Genomic DNA, 21,648 nt, shown 5'->3' on the forward strand with positions numbered 1-21,648 from the left:
CAATATAATCTATAATACAAAGTAGCTTGATGTCTGTCCGTCTGTCTGTCCCTTAAGATCTCGGTAACCACTGAACCGATTGGATTTTACTCTTCAGGGTATATACCTATTGGTCCTGTGGTGGTTTTAAGCTATTTTCTTGGGGGGTGGGACACCCCCAACCCCCCCAAAAACAAAAAAAATCCCCCCAATTTTTTTTTTTTTTTTTTTTTTTTTTTTGTAGAAGAATTCTTATGTAGAAATTTTCTTTTGTAGAAGAATTCTTTTGTAGAAGATTTCTTTCATAGAAAAATTCTTTAGTTCTTCTTATTTTATTTTCTTATTTTTTGTTGTTGTCATCTCTTGGGGCAAAGCCCCTAGAGGCTAGGGGCGAAGCCGCTAGTTAAATTATAAGGAAGTATTTTTCCAGTATGGCATTGAAACCGATTAATATCCGCTGGACTAGAACCGGTTCTCAGCCATACTGAAAAACCATGTTTAGCATCGTATTACAGACAATTTGCCACGAATATTAAAATAAAAATCATAAAATTAATATCATTTTCAGGGCGTACATAACTGGTCTTAAACTTATAACTTTTCATTTTGATTTCCGCGGAGAGCTGTCTATATTACGATGCGATTAATAACAATTATTTGTTAGTAACGAAGCTACTCTATAAGTAAACTTATATGATTTTTAACGTCTTTGGTTATGGAGCAGTTTGAACACTTCATCTCCCCGGTAACAAGTGGATGCGCTCTAATAAACACAGTCATCATATTACTTTTATATTAGGATTTTGGAGAGCATTTTGGTTCACCTAACCACTGAACAAATTGAGTTTTCAATTTAAGGAAAGCTTCTTGGACGCCACGGGGTGGGTTTAAGCTATTTAAAGCCTCATGAAGAAAGGAGTAAGTCAGTAAGTAAATCAGTCAATCAGTCAAATAAGATAATAGTACATTAGCTCTCCGAAACATAGTTATCCATTCATGTACATAACTAATATGAAGTCTCATTAAGCAAGGAGTCAGTAAGTCAGTCATTCAGTGAGGGAAGAGGGAATTACTTGTAAAGATGCTACGCAACCATTATTAAAATAATAGTACATTAGCTCTCCAAAACATAGAGTACTATTCTTGTACATTGCTAATGTGAAGCCTTAGGTCAATTTTTAATTGTTATCAACAAATCAAGGTCAAACCAGGACAATTAAGTTCATTAATAGGGCAGCCATGCAATCAGTTGCGTGGAGAGGTAGGGGACATTGGACTGTAAATTTCACTGGTACCCAAAGTTTTTAAAACTCTTTCGATGGCTTACAAACGTTGGTCACCCTTTCGAAACCTTAATTGGTTTCTTCAAACTAGCAATAACCTAATAGAGGGAAAAAATGGCCGATAAATTGATATGTGTATCCAAAATAATAATACACACAATTGCCCCTTCTGTAGTTTAAAATTTATAGTAGTTAAAACTTATGGACACTCAACTTAAAAAAAGTCCCGAAAGTTATGAAATCAACGAGCAAGAATAGTTATTTCTCGCATCGTATTATAAACGGCTTTCCACGGATATAGAATGTACAATTATAAGATTAAAACCAGTTTTTTAGCCCCTAGGTGCCGTAGGCACGGGCTAAAAAAACTGGTTTTAATCTTATGATTGTACATTTTTATATTCGTAGAAAGCTGGATATAATATGATGCTAGACATAGTTTTTTCGTATGGATGAGAACCGGTTCCTATCCACCGGATTCGAATGAATATGAGAAAAGGTTATTATAAAACTTTGAGGACTAGTACAATAAACAGCTTAATTTCCTCTCCCTCCCTGCAATATTAAATCTTTTAAAATCAATTTTTGAACTAAAGAACGGAAAATTTTGTTTATCATCTTTGGCGATATACATCAATTAATCATCCGTTGTCTTACCCCTAAAGATCCCTAGTGAAGGGAGGGAACATTGAAATGTTTATTACACTAGTCCCCAAAGTTTTATCATAACGTTTTCTTATTCGTTGGTTCAACAACTTTGGGGACTTTATAGAATTTTGATTAATTGATTTATTAAATTGAGTGTCAAAACGTTTCAACTACCAATTGTAAAATACAACAGGAATAATTATGTGTATCATCATTGACGATGAACATTAATTAATCATCCATTGTCTTATCCCCCTAAGATCCTTATAGTGATATTATAGAGTAGCTTCGCTTTATCAAAAATAAAAAAAACTAGTTATTTTTTTTAGATTTTTCCAGACGTAGGTTGGAAGGTTACGTCAAAATTTTTAGGAACAAGGCCAATTATGCAGGGAGGGAGGCACCCAAAAGCACTGGTACCCAAAGTTTTTTACTAAGTGACTTAAAAACTTTGGGTACTTTATTGAATTTTGATTGGTTGGTTTAAAAAAAGAAGTATTTTAACTTTTCAACCAATAATTTTATAATATATTCAGAGGGCGTAATTTTGTTGATCATAAATTGGAATGTAATATATAAATTTGTCTTATCCCTTAAGATCCCTGCACATTGGGAAATTTTTAGACTTGATCTAGATTTTGTTAATTAATTCTATTTATAATATGTATAAACTAGCTACTGTGTCCCTTTCAAAGGGAAAAGACAGAAAAAAGCATAAAACCACCTCTAACTCTAAAATCTAAAACTAAATTAGCCTAAAACCATCGTAGGTTATAGCTTCTATAATATGGAGAAATCAATCGGCTCGGCAGTTATTTATATCTTAAGCCACAGACCAAAAAACCTTACTACTTTATTTAATAGGAGTAAAAATTGCGCCCCTATCATATATTATGTAGGAGTTGGGAATGACTGAAACTAATTATAATTAGGCTTTTAAAGTTGATCATACTGTCCTTTTTAAAAGCGAAGCTTTCCTATAATTAGGGTCGGTCCGTCCGTACGTCCGTCCGTCCGTCCGTAACGGATAGCTTTTTTCGTTAATTTTGGCATGTTAGAATTGTCCTATCGATTTCAAATTTTGCATGGTGATTCCTTTAGTAGTTAGGTACGATTTAGAAAGCTTTATAATCATCACCAAAATGTCCGTACGTCCATTTTAAACATGTTGATTTTTTTACTTTTTTAACAACAAATTTTTATGTGATCTAATCATCCGATTGATCTGATTTTTGGTATATTAATTCCTGGGACAACAAAATATAATTTAATAAGCGAAGCAACTCTATAATCAAGTCCTAAAATGTAAGTATGTCCATAAACATTATCCTGAATCAAGCAGTTTTTCAACAAATTTACTTACATTTTGCTTTGACTCTTATACATTTATATTATGATTATTCAGTTATGACACTATACAAGTGTTAATGTCCGTTTGTCCTACCGTTTCAGTGCTTCGCTTTTTTGGATGTTGTCATCCTTGTTTTTAAAAGTTTTTCAGCTCCTCACCATCGCGTCGCAGATATGATAATGGATATATACTACGTGGATTTTGTGACTAGGAAATTTTGTCTTCAATTTAGGTTGCATTATAATATAGTCCTCATATATTGATCAATACGTTCCTCCATGGTAAGGGGGGGGGGATAAGGTGTATCGTTATATTAGCCAGCTAGGAGAAACATTTTATGAGGGTATGCAAGAATCTCTGACAATATCCATGAATCATATATCCATTGAATCTGATTTACACCACATTAATACAATTTGACAACACTACAATTAGAGGTGTACATTCACTTCCGCATATCATATTGGTTGACGAGTTTAAACACTATTAGTTCAGAACCAACCTATCTTTATCCTATTCATCTGATTCCTAGAACAATGCAGTACAATATTGTAAGCGACGCATCTCCATAATTGAGTTTTTATGTAAGTATCTCCTTAAATAGTATCCTGTTTTTAAGTAATTTCATCACTATATCACCTGACATAGTAGCAGTAGGAACCATATTTAATGTCTTTAGTTATGATTCGGTGATAAGCTGAGATTCGAACCTATCACCTTCCCGACGACGAGCGGATGCGCTACGTGTTGAGCTACGGTCGCGGATGTAGTAGTATACGGAAGTAATTGTACATTACAATTAGACCATAGAAAAATTTGGCAGTATAACATTAAATTGTTGATTTTTCCACCAACAAATTTATATTAACAAGCATGACAACATCCATAACAGCAAAACTCTGAATTGAAACAATAAAACAAACTGACATAAACACTTGTAGAGTGTCAAAATATCGATTTAAAGGTTTAAACTAAATAATAAATAAACTTGCTGCAAAATTGCGTAATTACAACAAAATTCTGTTTAAAAGCACAAGTGAATTTATTTTTAGAACTTGATTATTCCTCCCCTAAAATAGTGTACCTTGTTGTACTAGAAATAAAAAATTAAATGAATAGGATAATTATATCAATCACAAAATTACTATCAAAAAAAGTTAAACATCATCAAATTTTACTTCTGATAAAAATGTATGTTGATTTATTAAAGTATCATTGCCCTCCATGGATTAGATTTTAAAACAAACCATCGATTCTTTATTAGAGTAAAACAATAGAGGGGAAAGGGGTAAAATAACTGGTTGTCGATTGTCTAATTCCCAAGGACCCTGTGCTGACCTTCAATTAGGTCTTTAAAAATCAACCTATGGCGTCGGGAATAATAACACAGCCAAGTCGCTACAAAAGAGCAGAGAGCAATTTGCTAGCAGACGAAAAAGGTCCTCAACAGGGGGATCCAGTTGAGTTGTCTGGTTATACATCTATACTATATATTTATTGATTCTATATCCATGTTCCTAATTAAAAGCTATCAATAACATAAAATAAAGGCTTCGCCTTGGTTAATGATATTACTGTTGGCAACAAGTTTGTAGCAGCGCCGCTACGCTATAGGAAAGGCATGTATGTACGTCGTCCGTGTATAATAAACATGAATTGCATACAATCCTAATACATATTTATAGTAGTAAGCTTTTTTGTCTGTAGCAAAAACGCTACAGTTTAGTCTCCTTTACAGTTTAGCTTTTTATGAGTACAGGGAAGGTTTTAAACTATTTGGGGGAAGGATTTCTCTATCCTCCCTAGAGAAATCAACCTTAAAAAATACCCCCCTCAAAAATTGTTTACTTTTCTTTTTTTAAACTAAAATTTAAAGTAAGGGTCGACTTTCTCCGCTACCCATTCCCTCCAGCGTCCCTAGGGGCCTCTAGGGGCGTACCCGCTATTCAGTTATGAGTAATGTATCTAACCAAATATAAAATTTGTGATTTTTTTTATAAGATCACAAATTCAGTTATTTTTTTTAAAAAAATTGTTTTTTGTTTGTTATTGTTGCGCCATTTATGGATATAATTTTAACTTGTTACATATAAAACATTATTTTATATTTGACATGAAATTTTAAAAAAGTAATAGATTTGGTGTTTGTATTTATATTAGGATTTGGTTTTTAAAATGATTTATTACATTTTTTCAATCCAGTAAATATAAAGCTAATTTATGCCAATAGAAATTTGGGGGAAATGTTTATATAAATATGAAGAAATGTTTGTCTGTCAATCTGTGTGTCTGTCTGTGATCTAGCTAACAGCCTAACCGATATGGTTCTCCTTTAAAATGTTTATTCTCACAAGTCCATATAAGGACTATTTTGGGGGGAGGTATTGTCGCCAAAAATTTTTTCTTCTCTTTCTTTTCAATTTCTTTTTCTTCTCTAAACAAATAAATTGGGTGGGGGGCGTAGCCAGTAAAAATAAGACAGAAGACAAAACTTCATATAGAAAAGAATTGCTGAAAATTAAAATGCAAATCATACATGTATTATAACAGCGTTCATTGAACTGAACTTGAACTTGAACAATTCTAATATTTTATTAGCGTAGCTAATCTACAAAGTCTTATTTTATTTTTTCTTCTGGCTTTCAAATTAAACTTTTATATTAAACCATGAATAATCTACCTATCTGTAAATTATTTCAGTTGCTATGAATTATATAGGGCTTTGATTGATGTATGTACATAGCTATTGATGATAAACAAAATCCCCTCTTTTAATTGTGGGCAGAAATGCTTGTTTGAATCAGCCAATTAAGTTTTTTTTAAAAAGAATCCAATGTTTTTTTAAGCCAACGAATGAGCAGTAATATAAAACTTTGGGTACAGGTAATATTTAGGGTCCAATGTTCGCCACCTCCCTGAAATCATGGAAATGACTGACGTACAAACGTCAAGAGTAGAAAATCTTCGCTAAATGTCCTTTGCTATTTAAGTAGAAACTGCAACCTTAAAAATTGAATTATCATTATTTTCAAGAAAAGGGGCAAGGATGACAACATCCATAAAAGTGTAACTTAAGGTCTTAAGGTGGGGGGGGGGGGGTAAAGGAGTGCTTACCTCCCCCTCAGAAAAAATTTGTGGGTGTACATTAGATTACCAATTAATGTATAACTTTTACACCAACACCCCCCCCAAAAAAAAAAAAAAAAATAATGCAAATCTTTAACGTCCTAGCTATGTATTTAGGCCAGATAAGGTTTATTAAAGCCAAAAAGTGCATAGACTTAAAAGCCAAACCATAATTAGTAAAATTTAGTGTTAAGTTTTCTAGTTGTTTTATGAAAACATAAGAATAATTTGAAAAGTCATTTTGAATAAAAAACTTAACTAACTTTTAGCTAAAATAATATTGATAGATATATATGTAGAGATGCTTATAACATTGTACTTTGTTTTCCTAGTAATCAGTATACTAAAAATTAGATCAATTGGATTATTATATCACATCATTTTTTTTGTTAAAAAAGTTAAAAATCAACATATTTAAAATGAACGTTCGGACATTAACCATTATAAAGTTGCTACGCTTTCTAAATCGTACCTAACTACTAAAGGAATCAGGTGAACTGAAATTAGTTTCCGAATGTGAACACATTTTCCTAAATGTTTCCCAATCCTATCTCAATATTTGCTACTAGCTAAAAAACCTTCAAACTTCCAAAAAAAAAATCAAAATTTGAAAAATTAAAACTTTGAATGTATAATTTATAAATCGTTAATACATTCAAATTTTGATTTTTTTTTTGAAGTTTGAAGGTTTTTTTAGCTAGTAGCAAATATTAAGATAGGATTGGGAAACACCTAGGAAAATGTGTTCACATTCGGAAACTAATTTCAGTTCATCAGGAATCACCATGCAAAGTTTGAAATCGATAGGACAATTCTAACATGCCATAACTAACAAAAAAAGCTATCCGTTCTGGACGGACCGAACCTAATTATAGAAAAGCTTCACTTTAAAGGTTACTAGAATATATTTCATATATTTTGGAGAACTCAAATGTCGAACACAGTGGTGAAATCTTTTACACATGTTTATATTTGACATTTTAAACATGCCGTTCTTAGGATATTTATTTACAACTTTATAACAGTACTGTACACGACTTGGGAAGGCTGAAATTTAATTGTGGTAATATTGTATTATATGTTTAGGGGAACCACTAGGAGTTTTCATGTGATTTTGTGTTGACATTCAAACTGTGTTCTTTAAATGGATGTATAATATACGTGGATATTATAACAGGGGGTAAAATTGTCGACAATTTAGGTTGCTATCATGATTTTCATTTATTGGTCAGTTCGTTTATCCAGTAGGAGGGGAGGGAATGGGGTAAAGATGATAGAAGGGTAGAATCGTTATATTAGCCCGCTACGAATTTCCCTTTATTAGAGAATATGAAAATCTGACGTAACATTTATAATAAAAATCCATTGCCTTTTACCGTTTTATCTGTCGAAAGCATGCATCTCAAGGGATAAGATAATGGATTTACACCCCTAAATGATAATAAACAAAATTATTATCTTTAAAAATTGTTGGTTGAAAAGATGGACTCCACTAGAAATCTACTGATCAAAATTCAATAAAAGTACCTAAAGTTTTAGTTAGTTTAAAACCTTAAATAAAGATAATTTTTTTGTGTGTGAAGCTAGGGGCGAAGCTCCTTTAACATAAAGTACGACACAACGAAAGCTGGTAGATTCGGTAGATAGTAAAAATTGATAAATAATCTACACGTTGATTTATCTGTGACTTTATGAACAGGAGGGACAAGGGACCAGCATTCTAATATAAAATTCTACGTGAAAATTTCTCTACATCCCACTGTTTCTCTCCCTCCCACTTACCCACTTTCCTTTAATTACAGCACAAAACAAGTTTAAATGGAACCTTTTTCAGGGATCTAAAGGGATATAGACAATTATGTGCATCCAAAAACATTGGAACACTCAATTTAATAAACTAACCAATCAAATTCAGTAAAAGTCCCCAAAGTTGTTAAGCCAACGATTAAGTAAACGTTATTATATAACTTTAGGGACTAGTGTAATAAACAGCCCATTGTCCTCTCTCTCTCTAAATTAATTTGGTGAATGATGGTTCCCTGATGAACAACATATCATGAGTCACACAGGGATAGGAAAAGGGAAGAAAAAATAATCTGCTTTTAAGACCAGAGATCTTGAGGGATAAAACAATGGACAATAAATTGATAACCATCCCCAAGGATGATAAAAAATTCCTATTGTGAATTAAAATTATTGGTTAAAAAGTTTGAACAATATTGAATACAATGCAACTAAACATTGGGTACCAGTGTAATTTACAGTCAAATTTCCCGTCCATTCCTGCCAGGGATAAGGGATGGGAAACGTAGGAAAATATTATTTCAGGCCTATTTAAAGCCTAGGCCTATTTCTAGCCTAATAAACCAGTTTTGGGATGGCGCAGTCGTTCGTATATTACGCTAATAAAAAAGCTGTGTGTGTGTGTGTAGATAAAGTATAGAATCAAATTCAGGTAGCTAGTTTAAAGTAAAAAACATAACTTTTTATAAACCTATATATTAATGGCTTTTGTTAAAATGAAGTTTTTTCTCTCCCAAAATTTTTTTATCTTTTACTTTGGTTATTTGAACTGTCAGAAAGCTATCGTTGGGTTTCCCTCAGACAGATTTTAGTTTGTATTATTTGCATTTTTATTAATGAGTAAAAATTTTATTTGAAAATTTCATTGCTAATTAAAATTCAAAATAAATAAATTAATATGCACTTGGGTAACATTCTATCAAGTATTCTTTGGATACTATTACGTAGTGATATATTTATACTGTGTTGTATTGTACATATATTAGGGTTAAGATGTTGTATCAATTCCGTAAAAATTTTTTAAAATTCAAAATACAACATCTAATTTATAAACTACCAAATGAAAATTCGTAGCTACCTCCTTTCCAAAAAATAATCCCGTTATTTTTGTTTTTTCTATATGGCCCTTTTTTAATGGTTAACTCTAAGCAGATTTAATAATTAAGCTAATGTGATCAAACACCATTTATATTTATTTTTTAGTAGCAGACGAAATCATTATTTTTTCGAGAATTGTCTGCTTCTAAAATTTTCGCCAATTGGTGATTGGTTGTTAAAAACAGGCCGATTCTTATTGGTTTAGAGCTATAGCTACTTGGGAGCGTCCGCCAGTTTGATAGTAATTTGTAATAGTTGCAATATCCCTTTAGAATCTAGGCCGGGACCTAATTAATGGCCAGGTTTCCTATCCCTTATCCCTGACTGTTACAATTTACTAGCTGTTGCGCCCATAGCCTCCAAGGGCACTGTATCAAAAAGGCAGAAAGGGGCTAGAAAATAGCTTAAAACCATCCTAAGACTTAAATCTAAAATTAAAATGTCCTAAAACCTTCACATGGCCTATGTGAAGGTTCCCTCAAATGGAGAACGCAATCAGTTCAGTAGTTATGAAGATATCAAGCTTCAGACAAAAAACCTTTACTACTTTATATAATACTTCGCCCCTAGCCTCTAGGGGCTTTGCCCCAAGAGGTTTGACCAAACCAATTTTTCGTATTTTAGATTTAGAATAAAAAATAAATTTTTTTTTTTTTGAGGGGTATTTTCATTTTTGGGTCACCTCGGGGGTAAAAAAACTAGTTTTAATCTCATAATTGTACATTCTATATCCGCAGAAAGCCGTTTATAATACGATGCGAGAAATAACTAATCCCTAATTTTCTGAAAATGTTAAAAATATACATTTGATGTGTGGGTTTGTTCTTTATGATATTTTGTTATAATTAGGTTCCGTGTGTCCGTCTGTCCGTCCGTCCGTCCATCCATTCGTAATTTAGGTTTCTGTAGCAGTATGTTACGATTTAAAAAGCGGAACAACTCTATAATCGTTAACATAATGTCCGTGCGTCCATTTTAAACATGAATATTTTTATCCTTTAAATTTAAAAAGAAAAAGTAATAAAATTCTTTGAGAGGAATTTTTCTAGAGTCGATTTCTCTTGGGAGAGTGGTACCCTCCCCAAAATAGTTATAAACCTTCTCAGGAGCTATGAGGTTCAGCGGTTAGCAAGATCCTAAGGTACAAACACATATCCTGTTACTTTCATACGAGGATTTTTATTCTGTGCTTTTCGTGGATATGACAGTTCTTGTTTCTAAAAAGTTGGGGGAAATTCTTTATCTAGGTTTTTCTCTCTAAAATGTGTAGGATGGTAGCAAGGTTGTTTTCAGGGGGTTTTGGGATAAGACAATGAAAGATAAATTGAGGTACATCTCCTATGTTGATTAACAAAATTACCCCTTCTGGGTATTAAAATTAAGTGGGGGAAGAGTTTGTACACCGAAAGTTTGTACCAATAAATCAAGATTTAATAAAAGTCCCCAAAGTTTTTGAGCCAACAAATGAGAAAACGTGTTGCTTACACTTTGGGTACTAGTATAATTTACGGTCTGATCATCGATGTCCTCTTCCTGACTATAAAGACAATCCAACAAAGGTCTTGCAATTCAAGGGTTGTTAATGTTTTAATTACAGCAAAATAAATCACCGCCATTTTGAGGTTATATAGGATAATGTACTTTGTAAACAAGGAAAATAATCAGGTTCAAAGCGTTGTCTTTTCACATTTGTTTTTAAAATTAATTATCCTTTTCTTTTTGAAACTGGAAAAAGTCTGATGTAAAGTCTGAGTTTGGTTTTTAATTCATGGAATTGGGTCAATATTAATTAGATTAATGTCTGTAATAGATAGATGGATGGATAGATGGATGGATGGATGGATAGATGGATGGATGGATGGATAAATGGATGGAATAATGGGTGGATAGATGGATGGATGGATGGATGAATGGATAGATGGATGGATGGATAGTTGGATGGATGGATAGATGGATGGATGGATGGATGGATGGATGGATGGATGGATGGATGGATGGATGGATGGATGGATGGATGGATGGATAAATGGATGGATTGATGGATGGATTGATGGACGGATTGATGGATGAATTGATGGATGGATTGATGGATGGATTGATGAATGGAATGATGGATGGATTGATGGATGGATTGATGGATGGATGGAATTTATGGATTGACATAATTAAATTCATTAAAAAATTAAAAACATTTAACACTACCTCAGACAAACAGATGAAAAACACTTGAAGGGTGGATTGATGGATGGATTGATGGATGGATTGATGGATGGATTGATGGATGGATTGATGGATGGATTGATGGATGGATTGATGGATGGATTGATGGATGGATTGATGGATGGATTGATGGATGGATTGATGGATGGATTAATGGATGGATTGATAGATAAATTAATGAATGGATTGATGGATATATTGATGGATGGATTGATGGATGGATTGATGGATGGATTGATGGATGGATTGATGGATGGATTGATGGATGGATTGATGGATAGATTGATGGATGGATTGATGGATGGATTGATGGATAGATTGATGGATGGATTGATGGATGGATTGATGGATGGATTGATGGATAGATTGATGGATGGATTGATGGATGGATTAATAGATGAATTGATGGATGGATTGATGGATGGATTGATGGATGGATTGATGGATAGATTGATGGATGGATTGATGGATGGATTGATGGATGGATTGATGGATATATTGATGGATAGATTGATGGATGGATTGATGAATGGATTGATGGATGGATTGATGGATGGATGGATTGATGGATGGATTGATGAATGGATTAATGGATGGATTGATGGATGGATTGATGGATGGATTGATGGATGGATTGATGGATTGATTGATAAATGGATTGATGGATGGATTGATGGATGGATTGATGGATGAATTGATGGATGGTTTGATGGATGGATTGATGGATGGATTGATGGATGGATTGATGGATAGATTGATGGATGGATTGATGGAAGGATTGATGGATGGATTGATGGATGGATTGATGGATGGATTGATGGATGGATTGATGGATGGATGGAATAATTAAATTCATTAAAAAATTAAAAACATTTAACACTACCTCAGACAAACAGATGAAAAACACTTGAAGGGTTGCTTCGCTCCTAAAAATGCTTTAATCTATGAATTGAATTTGAATTTAGAAAACAAAGGCATGTTCTTATTAAAGCTATCTTTGATCAAAAATTTTAAAGGAACAATTAAAATGATTTATTGTTTTAAAATGAGCAAATGTTTTTAATTTAAACTTAAGCTTTGCCCCCCACCCTTTGTTTATTTCTTTTTGATTCAGTATGAGAAGGATAAGACAATGAATGAATAATTAATGTATATTCTCTATGATGTTAAACAATATCACCCCTTTTGTAGTTTTATATATTGGTTAAAATAGTATGCACTACTAGATTGAACCAACCAATCATTATTAAAACCCCACGGAAAAAAGATCATGCTAATATTACTTTGGGGACAAGAATAGTTTAATCTCCAATGTCCCCTCCCTCCCTGCACAAATCCGCGATTTAGTTGTACAACGCACGATTTTTTCACAAGAATTCTTGCTTGATAGGGTAAAATATGCCTAAAACAATGTTAATTTTGTCCATAAGTAGCGCAGCATTTAAGATCTACTGCGCTAAAAATGTACACTGTTGTTATCTAACATACTAGCGGCATCGCCCCTAAATGACTCTAAAGGCAATTTCTCTTTTGCAGGGTGGTGGTATTTTAAAAATAGTTATTAACCTTCCAAGGACCCATAAGTAGCTACATTGTAAAGGAAAACCATGTCAGTTTATCGGTTAGCAAGATTCTTAGGTACACATAAAGATCCTGTTACTGTTACACTAATATTCTCTAATAGCTTTGACTCTATGGGCACTCTAGGAGCACATACTCCAAAAGCGTATAAAATATTCCTATTGGAATTACTCAGTGAGTCAGTGAGGGAAGTGTATATATATAGAAAAGCTACGCATTGTTATTCCTTCTGTCCTAACCATAGACATATATTAATCCGCGACAGTGGCTCAACACGTAGCGCATCCGCTCGTCGTCGGGAAGGTGATAGGTTCGAATCTCGGTCCATCACCGCGTCATAACTGAAGACGTAAAAAATGGTTCCTACTGCTGCTATGTCAGATGCGCGATATGAATAGTTAGAGTAGGGGGAATGCCTTGGCCCAAAACAGGCGCAACTCATTACCATGCACAGTTAGGACTTCTCAGACAAAGGTCGTGTAATCAAAGGGTTGGTTGTCTGATGGGTGTTGATACCCTAGGCGATCGAGCGCGTTACTCTGCACTTTAAAACGCAGAGTATGTTCAAAGGTGACGTGGAGAGGACTTGTGCCCGAAGCGTCACTACGCCCCTAGAGTCAATAGTAAAAAACCATAGACATGTTATAAAGTAATTATTCTGTTATTTAGAAAATTTATCCGTTTCCCCCATTTTTCTCTCATTTTGCAAAGTTTGTGTGAAATTTAATGTTTATACAAAAACGTTAATTTATTTAGACATGTTAAAATTTTACCATTTAGAAGCGTGTTGATTTTTAACTCTTTTGACACAAGTTTTTAAAGTGACTTATCTATCCTATATAATATATATATTCCTAAGACAAGAAAGTACAACATTATAAGCGAAGCATCTCTTTAATCAAGAGCTAAAAATGTAATGTAATGTCCTTTAAACATTTTTTCTGTATTTAAGCATTATTACAACAAATTTTCGTACAATTTCGTTTAGACTTATGCATTACTATTCTGCTTATTCAGTTCTGACATGTTACAAGTGTTAATGTTCGTTTGTCCTACCATTTTAGAGCTTCGATTTTATGGATGTTGCAAGTTCTTATTAAAATAATTTTTCATCTTATGGGAACAACTCTAATTTCTATGCATTCGTTTAGCTGTGGGAAAAATTGCTTTAAACGATCATTTTTGGGCATTTTTGAGCAAAACACACACCCACCCTCCTTTTAGAAGCACGGGTATACATACTTTAACGGGGGGGGGGGGGGTATATTTTTTTTCTCTAGGAAGGGTAAAGGTACAATCCACTAAAAATTATAAGAATCACCACTCTAAAGGAGGACAATATCGGTACAGAGGTTAGCGAGATCTTAAGGTACAGACGAACAACTTGTTTAGGATTGGCCAGGATCTCTAAAACATCCAATCTACATAGTAACAAGGATTTATGAAAGCGAATCTGTTCTGATAAACGTACATTATCAAATATAAGTTTTTTCTAAACAAAAATACTTAATTAATTTTAAATTAATTAACATGGACATACTAACATTTCAAAACTTAATTATAAAGATGCTCTGATCATATATAGACAAATAGATAGATAGATAAATAGAGCGATAGATAGATAGAGAAAAAGAAAGATTGATATATTGACAATTAAGGAGACAGAAAGATAAATAGATAGATTATTAGATAGATAGTTGGATGGATGTAGTCCACATAAAATGAAAAGATTATTAGTAAAACATCATGTTTCCTGCTTTAAAGCAATCTTCAGTTAAAACTATCTTTTAAATACTGACAATAAAATTAGCATTCACAGATTTCTTTAATAAAATTTAGAGGATTTTTTAAAAATATTGAAATTACAAAAAACATAATTTTTAAAAAACTATCTAGATGGATAGATAGATGAACTTACTGAAAATTAAAAGGCAGACAGACAGACGGATGGATGGACAAATAAATATACAGATAGATTTTTCTTGAATTTATAAATCCATTTAAAGCCAATCAAATTCCAAAAGGGGAAATAAAATTAATTAATTTGGCTTCGTCCTATTATATATTCCAAAAAAGGTTGATAAAAAAAGACCTATAAGAAAAATATTATAAATTAGCATGGACAATTAAATCCATAAGTAGCACAGCAACAACAAATTTATAGTATAGATTTATAACGAGACAACCACATGGATCCCCCTGTTAAGGACCTTTTTCGTCTGCTAGCAAATTGATTCTGCAATTTGGCTGTGTTCCTATTCACGACACTATTGGAGGATTTTTAAAGACCACATTAAGAGTCGTTCTAGGGATGGGGACATACAGTTATTTAACCCCTTCTCCCTCTAGTTTTTTACTCTAATGCATCATCAAGAAATTAGATAGAAAAATATCAACATAATTTTCAGTTTTAAAGATTAAGAAAAATTAAAAAAGTTAAGGGATGTTTATAAACTATTTTGATTTTCGGGGGGAATGGTGTAAATTTTTCTAGGTGTGATTTCTCTTGGGAGGTTGGTGTTATCCTTCCTAAAAAAGTCATAAACCTTCCGAGGGCCTATAAGAAGCTAACCTGTAAAGAAGAACCAATAGAAATAGAAGAATAGAAGCATATTCTGAACCCTTTTTTCGTCAAATCTAAGAAGGAACATTTCTAGCAGACAAAAGTATTGTTTACTTTCGACTCAAGCTGATGTGGATTCTTAAGAAATTATAGACTCGCTACTCGATAGTGAGGCAAAATTATTTTTGTGAAAAATCATCCAAAAGCACATTAAAAATCTACAAAAATTAAACAAAATCATATGTTAATAACCCTTTAAGATTTCATTTAATTTTTGTAAATTTTTTTATTCGATTTTGGATGATTTTTCACAAAAATAATTTTGCATCACCAGCGAGTAGCCAGCCTAACTTATTTTTTAAGAATCCACCTCGTTACTAAGCTTTCAAATTTAAACGAAATTTTTGGGCAATTAATTCTGATTCCGCAAAGCTTTCTACTAAGAAAATATACTGTTTACAGCTGACTTTTATGTATGTATGAAATGAAAAAAAACAAGCCTTCGTAGTAAAATGTGTACACAATTTCAACCAATGAGATCCAATGTAAATTCCGATGCGATTCTCTTATTGGCTCAATCAGACATTCCCTCTCTTTCTTAGTACCTTTATTGAAGAACCATATCGGTTCAGCGGTTATCGAGATCCTTCGGTACAAACAGACAGACAGACATCCGGTTACTTTATTATAAGAATATAAAATTTTCTAAATCAGTCAATAAGCAAAACTTGTGACATACAGACAACTAGTAATTATAGAGTTTCCGTGCTATTAATATGAGATGGGCTATTAGGCACAAAAAAAGGCCAAAGATCCCAAATTAAAATGTTCCATTTTCACACATTGAGAAAAAAGGGTTTACGTGTGTGTGTGTGTGTGTGTGTGTGTGTGTGTGTGTGTGTGAGTGTGTGTGTGTGTGAGTGTGGGTGTGTGTGTATGTGTCAGTGTGTGAAGAAATAAAGCGGACGGAGAAAGAAAAAAGAAATATTTAAACAAAGAGAAAGAGAGAGAAACACAGTAAGGGAGAGAGAGTGAAAGAGGGAGAGAGAGAGAGAGAGAGAGAGAGAGAGAGAGAGAGAGAGAGAGAGAGAGAGAGAGAGAGAGAGAGAGAGAGAGAGAGAGAGAGAGAGAGAGAGAGAGAGAGAGAGAGAGAGAGAGAGAGAGAGAGAGAGAGAGAGAGAGAGAGAGAGAGAGAGAGAGAGAGAGAGAGAGAGAAAAGAGAGAGGGAGAGAGGGAAGAGGATTTTGTGTTTTCTTATAACACTACAGCTGTCGGATATGCTTGCTTCAAGCTGTCATGCAGCTTTGCTTTGCGTGAACGAGTCTAAAACTAAAGTTGCTTTGAGTGCCACAAAGATATAATTTTTGGACCCCCCCCCCCCCTTGGCTTCTTAAGGATGTTGTAGTCCTATGTCAAGAGGTCGTAGAGGGGGATAGGGGATCCGACACCTCGGAGGGTGTATCTACCTCCTTAATTTGCCAAAGGGGAGGATAGTAGTCATCTAAAGTATTCTTTATTTTTAATAATTGTAATAAGGATCCCTTTTTGCAATTAATACATGGGCAAATTCGTGGTACCCTACTGTAAGTAGCAATTTATAATTTGTTTGTCCTTTAAGATTTAGGATAACGCCAAATAATTTTATAGGAATGCTTTATAATTGTCAAAGACTTAAGTTTGATTAAAACTCAAAATATTTTTTCTACCCTTCAAAGCTTTTTTTGATACCAAGAATAAAAGAAAGTGGGTGTGGGAGAATCTGACAATGGACATTTAATATCAGCTGAAAATGGATTTCCTATTCAAGCCCTAGTTTCCTAAAGTGTACAGCAAATAACCCAATTATTGCAGACCCTATTTTCAGCGACTCTGGTCAAATGGAAAAGCGATTTAATGTATAAACGATCTATACATTATACATTAAAAAATTTTAATTTTTCAAATTTAGATTTAAAAAAAAAAATTTTGGTGGGGGGGAATCCCAATTGTTAACATTCAACTTTTGCTGGGCAATGTGAGGTTGGGAGTAACTGGGACATCCTATCTAGGAGTATTACTTTTTAAAGAAGAATTTTACTAATTTGAAGTTCTTGAGGGATACATACCCTCATTATACATCTTTAGTGAATCCCCTTATGTTTAGGGACAAAATTATACCTATTTTATTTGTTTTACATCAAAGCAACTCCACAAACAGACTTAGTCCCAATGGCATGCAAGAAGCGCACTTGGCGCCAAGCTGTCAAGCTGTTGTGACCCCTCTCCCCCGCATCTACCTTCCCCTCACCCCAACCATCCCATACCTCCCCTTCCCTCTTATATAAGAATGAAAGGGAAAGGGATAAAACGGATCTAAAATGTGAACATACAAACTTGCTTACAGAAGCTTTCAAAAAACGCGATTTTTAAAACAAAATAAGACTTGATTATAGAGATGCTTTGTTTATAACAATATACCTAATTGTCTAGGAATTCATATTAATAAGTGAAGGATGACTATTTTATTTGTTGTAGAATATTGTGCTTAAAAAGTAAAAAAATCATCATGTTTAATATATGGATGTACTGACTTTCTGGTCATGTTAATAGATTTGCTATTCTTTCTAAATCGGAAAGAACAGATACAGAAATCATAATGCTAAGTTTCAAATCGATTGGACAATTCTAATATGCCTAAATTACCGATAATTTAGCCTTTCGCGGCTATCAACACTTTTCAATTGTAACTTTTGGTAGGCATTATCCATAAATCGGAAACTTTGTAAGCCACGAAGAAACACCAAATTACAAATATATGTGATACACCCAGAGCAAGAACTTGGCATGTTACTTGCAATAGCAGCCGAGATATAACAGCTGATTTGTGGTCCTCCAAGGGTCAATTTTGTGTTGTGATTTTATAATTTATAAGGGCTATAGGGGTTAAGTGAGTGGGTGGAAGTTGTTGGAGAAAATAAGAGTTAAGAAGAAGCGGGAAAAAGTGAGAGAGAAAGAGGATGAGAGAGAGATAGAGAGACAGAAAGAGAGTGAATGTGAGTGGGTTAAAGAGTGGGTGGGCGCCACATGACCCCTAAACCACCACCACCCACACCCTTCCTCCCCCCTGCCCCACCGACCGCCATATCTCAATGAAAGTGAGAGGAATCCGCATTTTTTTCAACGGAAAGGGAAATTTGTACGAAAAGGATGAACCAAATCTACGCACGTCTTGTGCGTCGTCTCTTTCTCCCCCCTCCCCCCCATTATTGCAATGCGCCGGGGCGTTTCAAAGCCGGGGTATGGAATAAAGGACATTTAGGAAGAATGAGAGAGGGTGGAGTAAATAAAGATGCCCCCCCCCCTTCCTACATGCATAGGTTGAAAACCATTTCTAGAGTTAAACACTCCGCACTTACACTTTTAGTTGATCTTCACACAGTCGGAAAGGACACAGCTGAGAGAAAAAAACGCGGGAAAATTTGTGCGTGTGCGTGTGAAGTTGCGTGATACCAGAGAGTGAACTTTGTTGCAACTTATACGATACCTCTCTACACAGCATTGAAAGTCTTAAACAAAGAAAAAAACAATTTTTAATGAAATTTTAGTGATTTTTTAAGTGATTGAACTTTTTTTCTATTGTAGCTGGTTACATATATTTTTATTATGAGGTATTTCAGGGTTTTAGATTGGCGTTTAGAATTGATTTAAGGATTTTTATTTTTTAAAAACATTTGTAATACTTGAAGTTTTTAAAATCATATTTAAATTTAGAAAACTATCCTATGTAAAGTAGTTCGATGTTTGTCTATTTGTGCCTTGTTCACTGTTATGATAATTCTTAAGCATGTTTTATGCTATATTTTAAATAGTAGTATGTCAATGCCTCTTTACTGACATGACGTACTTATAGAATAGCTTTGCTACTAAAAATAAAAATTGTATTCTAAAGGCAACGTTGGATGCCTAATTATAATTTTATTATGCTTAACTCTCGTTAAAAATGCTAATTAAAAAAACATACACATACATAAAAAAAGATGTGTATTTTTGTTTGTGTTTCCTTAATAAATAAACTACTATATAATAAACTACTTAATTCACTGCGTTCCTAGTATCTAGGGGAAAGTTGACATGGTCGAAAAATAGCCTGAAACCACCCAGGGTCATAAATTAAGGTTCCCGTAAAAGTCAAACCCAATCAAACCAACCTTTCCTGAGATCTTAAGCTTCAGACAGAAAAACCTTACTACTTTATATGATTGTAAACTAACCGTATTGTGGTAAAAAAATTACTATTTTTGCAGATATTGTCAACAAATCACATGTTACGATATTTCATTTAGACATATATGAATCATAAGATTTCAAATATCTAATGATATAGAATGTCCATTTAGATCTCCAAACAGCTGCTACAACCGTTCCGCAATTTTAGGGAAATTCAACATTTGTTTATGCTTTTTTGCAAAGTGGGTGGGGGCTTCACTTTTCCTAAATAAGGAAATTTATTCATTAAAGACCGAAGGACAGATAGACAGACTTACAGACAACCATAAGTTATAGCGTAGCTGCAAAGCTAAAAAATCTACTCTCTGGACGTTTAAAAAGATGAAAAAATGAAAATAATGTAGATTATGAGAATTTTGTAAAAATAATTCTGAAGTTTTAAAAAGCGAAGCTTTTTCAAATCATGTTTAAAACTGTAAGTTTGTTTCATACAAGTTGTAAAAGCTTTTTTGACACTCTTATTTTTAAAGTTATGCCATTATTTCTAAGATGATTCCTAGTACAATAAGGCACAATAGTATAAGAGTTGCATCTCTATAATTACATCTCAATTGGTAAGAATGCAATGATCTTTAGGGATAAGACAATGGACAATAAATTAAAGGCTAACTAAGATAACGTTGCTATAAAACTTTGGGTACTAGTGTAACAATCAATGAACATTACTTTTTGTTTGGATTTTTAAAATTAATGTGGTTCCATTTATTTTGATATGCTTTTATGTATGTTGTCATCCTTGTTTTTATTTCATCTGTGTTTAATTTGAAGGACGGCTTTTTCCCAGAAGGTTTTTACACTAATTTTATGGAGGTAAAAATTTACAAAAAACAAGTTTATATTTAATTATCGACTACTAGTATATAGAAGCTCTGTATTCGAAATGGCAACCGTTTCTTAACCTAACCTAAGCTAAAAACATTGCCGTTATTTCAAATTACTTGGAATTGCCTCGTATTTTAACGTATTTTAGAAAATTTAAAGTAGTATTAACTGTCAAACTATCTACTTGTAGTGTTTCACTATAAAACAAGGATGTAAATATCCATAAAAGCGAAGCTCTGAAATGAAAGGGCAAACAAACATAAACAATAGTACAGTGTCAGAACTGATAAATTTTTTGAAAAAGTGCTTAAATACAGCTCAGGATAATGTTTAGGGACATACTCACATTTTTAGGACTTGATTATAGTGATGTTTCGCTTATAATATTGTACCTTGTTGTAATAGGAATCAGTATTCCAAAAATCAGATTAATTAATCGGATAATTTTAACATGCATTAATTTGTTGTCAAAAAGTAAAAAAAGCATGTTTTCAATGGACGTACAGACTTTCTGGTAACGATTATAGAGTTGCTGCGCTTTCTAAGTCGTACCTAACTGTCATAGGAATCAGCATGCAAAGTTTGAAATCGATAGGACAATTCTAACCTGCTTAAATTAACGAAAAAAGCTGAACGTCACAGCCGTTCGGACCAAGCCTAATTGTAGAAAAAGCTTCGCTTCAAAAATAATTACTATGAAACGTTATTAGTCTAATAATTGAAGAATGTGATATGAGTATTTTAGTCTTATGTGTTGTAAGAGAGTTTTACTGCTTATTACAAAAATAAGATTTCAAAGAGTTTAATTTAGATAAAATGTTTGATAAATAAAAATGTCTTTTATATATATGTGTATATGCATCAAAATGAAGTTTTATCAGGGACCTACAGGGATAAGACAATGGCCA

The 21,648-nt window shown here is 33.3% G+C and overlaps 2 protein-coding genes across 6 annotated transcripts in view; one reads left to right on the forward strand and one right to left on the reverse strand.

Moving 5' to 3' along the window:
- The window catches only part of LOC145323806 (uncharacterized), a 247,976-nt gene that overhangs the window by 197,304 nt on the left and 29,024 nt on the right, over window positions 1-21,648 (reverse strand). The window lies entirely within an intron of this gene.
- LOC145323803 (uncharacterized) overlaps window positions 19,049-21,648 on the forward strand; it is a 145,768-nt gene continuing 143,168 nt past the window's right edge. Inside the window, exon 1 of the mRNA XM_080166361.1 lies at window positions 19,049-19,299. Coding sequence (XP_080022487.1) covers window positions 19,295-19,299 — 5 coding nt within the window. The 5' untranslated portion in view covers window positions 19,049-19,294. The remainder of the gene's footprint in view (window positions 19,300-21,648) is intronic.

Source organism: Acartia tonsa, chromosome 7 (assembly GCF_053477335.1).
Source record: "Acartia tonsa isolate MP-2025a chromosome 7, ASM5347733v1, whole genome shotgun sequence".
In the NCBI taxonomy this organism is placed as follows: domain Eukaryota; kingdom Metazoa; phylum Arthropoda; class Copepoda; order Calanoida; family Acartiidae; genus Acartia; species Acartia tonsa.